The sequence below is a fragment of the Meles meles genome, chromosome 7 (genome assembly GCF_922984935.1).
Source record: "Meles meles chromosome 7, mMelMel3.1 paternal haplotype, whole genome shotgun sequence".
NCBI classification, from domain to species: Eukaryota; Metazoa; Chordata; class Mammalia; order Carnivora; family Mustelidae; genus Meles; species Meles meles.
The window spans coordinates 86,393,152-86,402,772 of NC_060072.1; the positions used below are offsets into that span (position 1 = coordinate 86,393,152).

The 9,621-nt window shown below is 41.9% G+C and overlaps 2 protein-coding genes across 2 annotated transcripts; one reads left to right on the forward strand and one right to left on the reverse strand.

Annotated features, from left to right (window-relative positions):
* Positions 1-718: 718 nt before the first annotated feature.
* Positions 719-3,573, forward strand: LOC123945928 (olfactory receptor 8S1). Its single transcript, XM_046010913.1, has 2 exons — positions 719-1,491; positions 3,411-3,573. Exons 1-2 carry the CDS (start codon positions 719-721, stop codon positions 3,571-3,573), a joined length of 936 nt encoding a protein of 311 aa, XP_045866869.1.
* Positions 3,574-7,580: 4,007 nt separating this feature from the next.
* Positions 7,581-9,332, reverse strand: LALBA (lactalbumin alpha). The gene is made up of 4 exons (XM_046013755.1): positions 9,200-9,332; positions 8,733-8,891; positions 8,197-8,272; positions 7,581-7,641 (listed from the first exon to the last, which is right to left on the reverse strand). Exons 1-4 carry the CDS (start codon positions 9,330-9,332, stop codon positions 7,581-7,583), a joined length of 429 nt encoding a protein of 142 aa, XP_045869711.1.
* Between the last annotated feature and the right edge of the window lie 289 nt (positions 9,333-9,621).

A 9,621-nucleotide genomic window follows, 5' to 3' on the forward strand; every position in this document is an offset into this window, starting at 1 on the left:
CCATTTTGAGGGCTTCCTCCTGCCTGGCTTCCATAACATCAGCACACTCACATACCATTTCTTGGATTGACACAGAAGGGGAGAAAGGATTTCTATTTAGTACTAGTGATACCCAAAGAAGATTGCCTCTTAATCTTTAAAATTTCTATTTTTTTTTTAATCTTTAGAATTTCTAAGCTGGAATGGACTTTAGAACCATCTAGTTTTCCGATTTTTTTTTTAATGAGAACCTCAAGCGACTTACTATTGAACTTACCATTGCAGGGAAAGGTCTTGCACCATCACTAGGTATCACAATACCCCTATCAACCATTCATTCATTACGGTCTGTCAGCCAGATAGTCAGCCAAAATATTCACCACTTATTCACTGTGCCAGTCAGCTCTCCTTTTGGAACTGGAGAATAGCAACTTCTCAGTGCTCTGAAGTCTGTTCCTGTTCCAGTCTAATCCTTGTTCTCTTCTCTTTCCTTTCTAGGTCAGATTGTCTACATTATTCTCTTCCACTTTCTCCACCTTGGCCAATAGCTTCCTGCCCTGAGCTGAGAAGGACTAATGAGGTCTGACATGGCAGGGGTGTGGCCGCAACACAACCTGTCCCGGATCAGCCATGAAGCTTTACTCCCAATGCCTCATCCCCAGGCATGCTCTGAGACTGATAACCCATGTGATAATTCTTTTCCCTTCTTGTCCCTCTGAAAGGAGATCTTAAATGCTCCATGGAAGTTGGCAACACAACCACAGTCACCACATTTGTCCTTCTAGGACTGTCCAACAACCCTCAGATCCAGGCTGTGCTTTTTGTGCTCTTCCTGGGGATTTACCTCCTGACTCTGATGGGGAACCTGACGATGCTGCTGGTGATCAGAACTGATTCTCATCTCCACACACCCATGTACTTCTTCCTGAGTCACCTCTCCTTCCTGGATGCTTTCTATTCCTCAGTCATTGTGCCTAAACTGCTAGAGAACCTTCTTTCCAAGTGGAAGACTATATCCCCCCTTGAATGTTTCACCCAGATCTCTTTGGTCATATTTTCCGGAGCCACTGAAGCTTGCCTCCTTTCAGTCATGGCCTATGACCGGTTCCAGGCTGTGTGCCACCCACTGTTGTATGTGGTGGCTATGAACAAAAAGGTATGTATTGGCCTGGTGGGAGCATCATGGGCCATAGGAATAGGGACTGGCCTGGTTAACAGCATCCTTCTGGCTCAGCAGCACTTCTGTGGCCCCAATCTTGTCCGCAGTTTTGCCTGTGAGCTTCCCCCAGTGCTCCCTTTGACCTGTTCTGACCCTTATATTAGTGTTGTCTCCATCCTGACCACCATGGCAGTCCTTGGCCTTGGCACTCTGGTCCTATTGCTGGGCTCCTACACTCGTATCATCATGACAGCCCTGGGAATCAACTCTGCAATGGGTCGGAGCAAGATCTTTTCCACCTGCTCTTCTCATTTTCTTGTGGTCACCATCTTTTATGGTTCAGGAGTTTTCAGGTATGTCATACTATAACCTCCTAAATGTAAATGTAGGATATCACTTGCCCTTAACTGGCCTTGGTCTTCCAAAGTGGCAGGAAAATGACTGTACTGGAATTCAGAAGTTCTGGTTTCTAGTTCTGGCTCTCCTGCAGACTAGCTGTGTGAGTTATAAAAAAAAATCCATTTTCTTTCTCAGGTCTTAATTGTCTAACTCTGAAAGATGAGCTGATACAAGGACTAGAGATTTCCTACTTTCATTAACTTATGATTAATAGCTCTCAAAAGGAAATCAGAGAGCCCTTGGTAGATTTTATTCAGTGCTAACCAAAACAATAAAACCTATCATTCTTGAATCAGATGACATTGTTTTCCTACTGGAAGATGATGTCTCTGAAGCTGATTTAAAGCTATTTATTTAGGCACCTACAGTACACCACCTGCTTTTACATGCTCAAGCTCAATTTTAGTATGGAACACACTACAAGAGAAATATTACTAACCCCACTGTCAGGTAAGGAACCTAAGTTTCAAGTAACCAGGTAATTTCTCAAAAGTTCCAGAACAAGTTCGTAACGGAGTCATAGTATAAACCAAGTCTCACTGACTTAAAACATCATACTCTTTCTTACCATACTTCTCTCAAACATAAACAACTCTAGCTGACAAGTTTTCACTTACTAGGAGCAGAATAATTAATGGCCCATAGTGTCTACTAGTGAACTGGAGATAGATTTATACAAATTGTTCTGTAATTTTCTTACCTGCTTGTTACTTGAAAAGAATGCAGGTGTGGAAAAGGAGCTCACCTGACGCTGTGGACAAATCTTTCTCTCTGTGTGTCTCATTTTTCTCATATGCCATAAGGAGACTCTAAGATTGCTCCTACCTACTTTACAGAAATGTTAACAGGGATAAATTAGATGAAGAAAAATGACAGTAAAATTAACATTTTTTTCATTTTTTTAAGATTTTATTTATTTGACCAAGAGAGAGACACAGCAAGAGAGGGAACACAAGTGGGGGAGTAGGAGAGAGTGAATCAGGCTTCTCACTGAGCAGGGAGCCCGATGTGGGGCTCAATCCCAGGACCCCAGGATCATGACCTGAGCCAAAGGTAGATGCTTAACCACTGAGCTATCCAGGTGCCCCTGAATATCTTTTTAAATAGAGCACAGCAGAATCTACAAGGAACATTCCAATGACGATGACCTGTTGAAAAAATATTAATGCTTCTTTGGGAAGTACTCCCAGTGAGACTCAACAAAATGTACCCCAAACTTAACCTTATTATTTTGGATTCAAATCTTGTGCTTAACACATGTTTATCTTCCACTTTATTTAACAAGTTTAGCTTCTTTTCTAAGCCAAAGAAAAATGTACTTAAAAGGACAAATGTTTGTTCCACTAGCATTATATAAAATAACATGCTGTGACTGAAGGTAATTCCTAGAGCCATAAATGTTGGGAACAATGACAGTATTATTAGAGTAAACATATGCTTTGGCAAGAAACTATCCTCACAAGATGAAAACATACAGTTATATATACAGGGAAAAGAAGAGGGAAAAACATTCTTCCATCTTTATCATAACTATTAAGAAAAGATGTTTTGAAGACTATGAAGTACTAGAGAAATGCATGAAATTATTATTAGTTTTATTCTAACCTGCAGCACTTGATGTGCTACAGAACTTATTTTTTCTCAGGGCAGCTCCTAGAAGATAAGATAGCTCATGTTTGGAGACATTTAAAGGTAGAAATGACTGCCTTCTCACTGATCACACAGTCATATCTAAATGCTGCTACCGCTGTTAGTTGATTCAGCTCTAAGGACTCTCTTTGCAGAGTGTCTGGTATGGGATCGACCGTGGCTACCAATATACAGTGGCCAATGTTCTGACCTCAGTTTACTCCTTTGTGCCTATCCCTTCAAGGTACATGACCCCAGCATCTGGCTCAGCCCTGGAGCAAGTACTCTCCATGCAGTACAGTGTGGTGACCCCACTGCTAAACCCCCTCATCTACAGTCTCAAGAACCGGGAAGTGAAGGTAGCTCTCAGGAGGGTGTTCACCAGGAAGCCCAGGCTTACCTTGTAACGCAGCTCCACTGCATCCTCGTAACAGGAGAAACAGTTGTGCAACAGAAGAGGAGGCAGGAAGAGCTATCACCAGCTATCTCAACGGTCCTTATTTTCCAAAAGAGAAGCATTAGGTCCTCTGACCCCAGTGACCTCCCCCAGTGAAGTGAGATAGGAAAACCTCCATGGAGCATAGGACATCTATCCACAGGGGGCCCATTGCCATTCAAGAAAATTCTCACAAAAAATGTATGGAGGATCCAAAACAAAAGACAAAAAACTTAACTACCATATGACCCAGTAATCCCACTTCTGGGTACTTATCCAAGGAAATTATATCTAGATGTCAGAGGAAAGTAGTACAGAGGAGAAAATGGGAGAGAAAGGGAGAAAGAGAATCCATATTGTTAGGCACCATTCTGAGTCTTCCTCACACAGAGCACCATGAAAGGGGTGTACTCTGATGGCCCTGCCTGAGCCTCCCCACCACTCACCTGAGCCTGAACAGCTTCAGATCCTGCCTGGTTCAAGTCTTGTTCCAGGCCTAGAGAGGGAGAAGGAGTTGGAGAAAAGAAAATGAATCCTCAGTTGTTATCCTAGCTACCCTTCAGCTCCCACACACATTCTCAAGAAGAGAACAACACTTTCCTCTCCTGCTTCTACCCAAGGCCAAGAGGTCTGCATCAGTCAAGACTACTTCCATGCCAGCTCCCTGGCTTCTCTCTGTTCTTGATCTTCTGATCTTCAGGCTAAAGTATTCTCTGAAAATAAATTTGTTGTCAGTTTCCTCTAGCAAATTCCTCTTCAGATTACAGCCTCATATATGGTACACTCACAGGTGACATTTCCTGGTCTTCTCAGCAGAATGTAGGCTAGAGCTCAAGTCCCAGCCTTAGTTGCATTTCTGCTCTGGCCACTTGTTGAAGCAGGTCCCTTATATTTCCAGAGCATTTGCCTTCCTGAGGGTTAACTAAGGCCGGGTGATAAGTAAGAAGTAGATGGGTGGGCTCAGTGGGAGGAATGGCCATCTCATGCTACCTTCTCACACATACCCATACAAAGGGGTCACTCCTAAAACCTGTAGAACTGGTAAGTCCTTTTGGCCCATAATTAAGAAAGGAAAGAATCTAATGCTCCTGGGAGATGCATCACATTGTGTTTAAATTCACACTAAAATCATGTCTTGAATACCAATTTATTTCCTGAATGTTTCTTTTCATTAAGTATAGGGTAAGGATGGCCTCCCACCCCTATCATGACCCTACAGGTCCCTAAACAGGCCATAGAGACTTCATTGGGGAACTTCTGGTCTCTGAAACAAGAGAAGTATGGTCTGACTGCCTAAAGCCCCAGCAGGTATAGGAATGGGAGGAGTGTACTCAGCTACATTAGACATCTAAGAAAGGCAGGAAGAAGACAGGAAGTAGAAGATAACTCACCTAATTAAAAAATGTGGTAATTTATTTTTTCTTCAGGTTTTTATTTAAATACCAATTAGTTAACATACAGTGTAACATTAGTTTCAGGTGTAGAATTTAGTGATTCATCACTTATGTATAACACCCAGTGCTTGTCACAAATTCCACCCTTAACCCATCACCCATCCCTCCACCCATCTCCTCTCCAGTAACCCTCAGTTTGTTTGCTCTAGTTAAGAGTCTTTTTCCTGGTTAGCTTCTCTCTTTTTGTCCCCCATAGGTTCATCTGTTTTATTTCTTAAATTCCATATATGAAAGAAATCACGTGGTATTTCTCTTTCTCTGACTGACTTATTTCCCTCAGCATAATATTCTCTAGCTCCATCCACATCATTCAGATGGTAAGACTTCATTTTTTGTGTGTGTGGTTGAGTCATATTCCATCATGTATATGTATATATCACATTTTTTTATCCATTCCTCAGTCAATCAATAAACATTGAGACTCTTTCCATAATTTGGCTATTATTGGTAATGCTGCTATAAACACAGGAATGCATGTATCCCTTTGAATTAGTATTTTTATAGCCTTCGGGTAAATACCTGGTACAACTGCTGGATCATAGGGTGGTTCTATTTTTAATTTTTGAGGAACCTCCATATTATTTTCCATAGTAGCTATGCCAGTTTGCATTCCTACCAACAGTGTAAGAGGGTTCCCCTTTCTCTGCAAACTCGCCAACACCTGTTGTTTCCTGTGTTGTTAATATTAGCCATTCTGACAGGTGTGTGGTGGCGTCTCACCATTGCTTTGATTTGCATTTCCCTGATGATGAGTGATGTTGAGCATCTTTTCATGTCTCTGCTAGGCATCTGTACAGAAACGTGTACTTTATTTTCTTTCTTTAAAGATTTTATTTGTTTATTTGAGAGAAAGTGAGACAGATAGCAATGAGTGGGGGAGAGGGAAGGAGAGAAGGGAGAGGAAGAAGCAGACTCCCCACTGAGCAGGGAGCCCACTGCGGCACAAAATCCCAGGACCTTGTGATCATGACCTGAGCTGAAGGCAGACGCTTAACTGACTAAGCCCCCATGTGCCCAGAAATGTGGCACTTCAAATTGGAGTTTTGGAATTCTGGATTGTCAAAGCAGGAAGATATATCCAAAAAAAAAAAAAACAAAATCCCACCTAAACTAAAACCTCCTTTTAAGACAAAGAAATCAAATCACAAAGGACAGAGATGAGATGCCCAGGTTTGTACCATTGATAAGTAGCAAAAACAGACTTTAGGACTCAAATCTCCTGATTTGCCTCCTTTCACATTTCTCATGATCATTAAGAAAAATATCCCTTTAAAAATAAGCAAAGCAGGGGCACTTAGTTGATTTAGTCAGTTTTGATCTCGGGATTGTGTGTTCAACCCCTATGTTAAGTATAGAGATTGCTTAAAAGTAAAATTTTAAAAAAAAAATGTAGCAAGGAGGAGTAATGGAGTGCAGGTTTCAAACCAAAAGGCCAAGGTGTTCAGATTTTTCTCTTTTTTAATATTTTTATTTATTTATTTGACAGACAAAAATCACAAGTAGACAGAGAGAGAGGAGGAAGCAGGCTCCCTGCGGAGCAGAGAGTCCTATGCAGGACTCGATCCCAGGACCCTGAGATCATGACCTGAGCTGAAGGCAGAGGCTTTAACCCACTGAGCAACCCAGGTACCCCTGTTCAGATTTTTGAATTGCTGAGCTGACTGTAAGGGTTCTGTGATCTTCTCACAGCACTTTGTGAAGGATATTTCCTTATCTCAAGAGTAAGGAAATCCCTCAATCCATTTCAAGTCACCCATTTCAGATTCTTGGTGCCCGTCTTTACTGTCCTTCTCCCACCCATCTTCACCAGTCAAAATCCAGCCCATCCTTCAAAACCAGCTTAACTGCCACTCCTTTCATGAATCCTTCCTTGATCTCTTTTTCCCACATCAACCCCACCAATATAAAGTATCTTTTCTTTTATGAATGCTTGAAGAATATTTCTAATCTCTCTCATGATGCATTATTCCTTGTATTATAATTATTTATCAATGTTTATCTTATCTTTCCTACTAGTCCTTGAGGGAAGAGACCCTATTGCCAATTTTTGACTCCCTCTATAGTTCCTTGAATGTGCTAGATGATCAATAATTTTGTTGAATTGAATTGGTACAGAAAATAACTCCCATCTTTCTGTTCAGCCTATTTCCTCTTCAGTAGTAATGGAAGGTGACTTGACTTAAGCTTCAGTGTCCACCCACTCACACTATTTCCTCCTTTCTCCTCCCTCTGGGAAGAAAATACAGTCAGCCACTCAAAATCAGGCCCTTTATTCAAGACAGAGGTGGAATCCATTGCTGTAGTAAAGGTGCCATCAGAGGGCAATGAGCAAGGGTCAAAAGTCCAGTGTACAGTCATGCATCGCTGGAGAACAGTCCTCATGTATCCAGTGGTGCCACGATAGGGCTCAGGACTCAGAGACAAATCAGCTTCAAGGGGAAAGAAAGAAGCAAACTCGGGCAGCTTTAGGGAGGAGACGTTCCAGGAACATACAGAGGGCAGAAGTAACAATGACAGCAGGCACTCACAACTTCTCACAGTGCCACTGTTCCAGCTTCTCAGAGCAGAGTGGTTTATGGGCCAACCTGATAATGGAAAAGAAGACAGGACAAGTTGGCTGACTGGATCTTAGCTTGAACTTCCATCTAGCTTCCATCTAGCCCAGGAGGGCCAAAGTGGAAGAGTATAGACGAAAATTAGAGAAAGAATTTCTTAGCCAGAAGGCAAGGGACATTGAGCCACCTAGTGGGTTAAGGTCCACTTTTAAGACTTCAAGAAAATTGTAGGACTGGAAAAGACATGCAAATGGTATGTATCAAGGGCTTGTTTCAGGGTCTAAGACTAAACCAGAAGAAATAGATATCCATGTCCACGTGAAGGGAGCCCTAGGTCTCCGCCCTCTATTCCCTATGCTTATTAGGAATATTGCTAAAGAGGAATGGCATTAGGGAGGCTTGGTAAATTGGGAACCTGAGTCTGCTTGATGAGTTCTGTTTTGGAAACTACACTCTAGATTAAATGGCCAGGAAATAGAGAGAGATGTATAAGTAGAAAGAGAGAAATAGAGAGGCAGCAGTGCTTCACTAAAGGAGTGAGAAAAAGAAGGGGAAGGGATAAGCAGAAAATAGAATGGGATTCACCAATAGTTGATTCCTTCCTTATTCAGAATCTTCTTGGCACAAATCATGTCATCAGTAAGGTCATCATCCAGGAACTCTGGCAGGAGTTACAAAGACAGGAATGTGAGAACTAAGTATTACCCAGAAAGATAATGAGTTCCCTCTTCCCTGGATTTACTAAGTCTAGTCCTTCTCTGAACTAGATACTTGTGCTGTTCCCTTCCTATATGAAAAAGCCAATACAGTAATGTCCCCCACCCCAGATAAGGACTCTCTTCACTTCTCTTGGTTGTCTTCAGAAGAATTATCAACTTCATCAACTCTGAAAATGCAGGGTATCAAGCTTCAAGATACACAGAAAGCTAAAATCATCTACTTCAGGGAACTGCCTGGAGCTCTAGTGAACATGAAAATTCCATAGACTTTTATTCAGTACTGTCAAGTCAAGCCCCACAGTTGTAGGCACTGAAGCCAGAGGTGTTCTTGATACCAAACATGAGATTATCCCGGGGTAGGCTCTGGGAAAACAGAGGAACAGGATAAAAGAGGCTACTCACTGTCACAAGAGATGTTACAGATGTTCCTTGACTGAAGGATCTGGTTGTCCCTGCACCAAACTTTATTGTTGATCTGGAAGAGTCCATATTCTGTGCTGCCATTGTTATTGACTATGGTTTGTGTATCATAACCGCTGGTATGAAATATAGTACAGATCCCTGAGGGAAAAATGAGAGAGAGGTATCACAGAGGTGTCCAGGCATGGCATTTATAACATAAATGAGGACCTGTATTACCAGACGTAGAAAGGCTCTCTAGCCAATCTCCAAAATATGGCAAAGCACAAAGTATCTTGATGAGATGAAGGATTTCAAAAAGGATCAGACAATAAGAGAAAGGAAAGATATATTAATAAATGTAATAAAAGAGTAAACACATAAGCACATAAGAGGATTATTAGATAATTGAATAAAAGTGGAGAGGAAAAAGAGAAGAGTGGGATAAAATGAAGCAGCAGGGAACTCACATTCAGGCAAGGCAATGCCTCCAAAGCCATCCATGTCTTTCAGAACCTGGGACAGCTCACATTTAGTAAATTGCTTTGCCTGGATGGCAGGAAACATGACGCCAACCAGGAGCAGAGAGACAAAGGACTTCATTTCGGCTACCCCCAAGAACCTGAAATGGGGGTGTCACACAGCTTCACCTTCTTTTATTTGTGGGGAAAGCCTCAGGGGCCCTGGCACCAAGCCTACATCCAGGAAGAAGATGAAGAGAGACTAGTCATGCCAACACAGAAACACTGAGCCTGCCAGCTTCCTTCCCGTACTTTTACCCCATTTTTCCTTCTCCTCCCCTAATCTCTAATCCATACAGGTATTGTTTTCTGCCCAGAGTTTCAATCATGATTCTATTCCCATTTGGCTTTGTTTGTACTTTTGTTTCTTG

Excerpts from the sequence above, each read along its gene's own strand:
- LOC123945928 (XM_046010913.1), top strand. The coding sequence starts at position 719 with ATGGAAGTTGGCAACACAACCACAGTCACCACATTTGTCCTTCTAGGA. Across the intron at positions 1,492-3,410 it reads TATGGTTCAGGAGTTTTCAG|GTACATGACCCCAGCATCTG; the intron begins GTATGTCATACT and ends TATCCCTTCAAG.
- LALBA (XM_046013755.1), bottom strand. The coding sequence starts at position 9,332 with ATGAAGTCCTTTGTCTCTCTGCTCCTGGTTGGCGTCATGTTTCCTGCC. Across the intron at positions 8,273-8,732 it reads CTGTAACATCTCTTGTGACA|AGTTCCTGGATGATGACCTT; the intron begins GTGAGTAGCCTC and ends AACTCCTGCCAG. Across the intron at positions 7,642-8,196 it reads AAGGAAGGAATCAACTATTG|GTTGGCCCATAAACCACTCT; the intron begins GTGAATCCCATT and ends TTCCATTATCAG.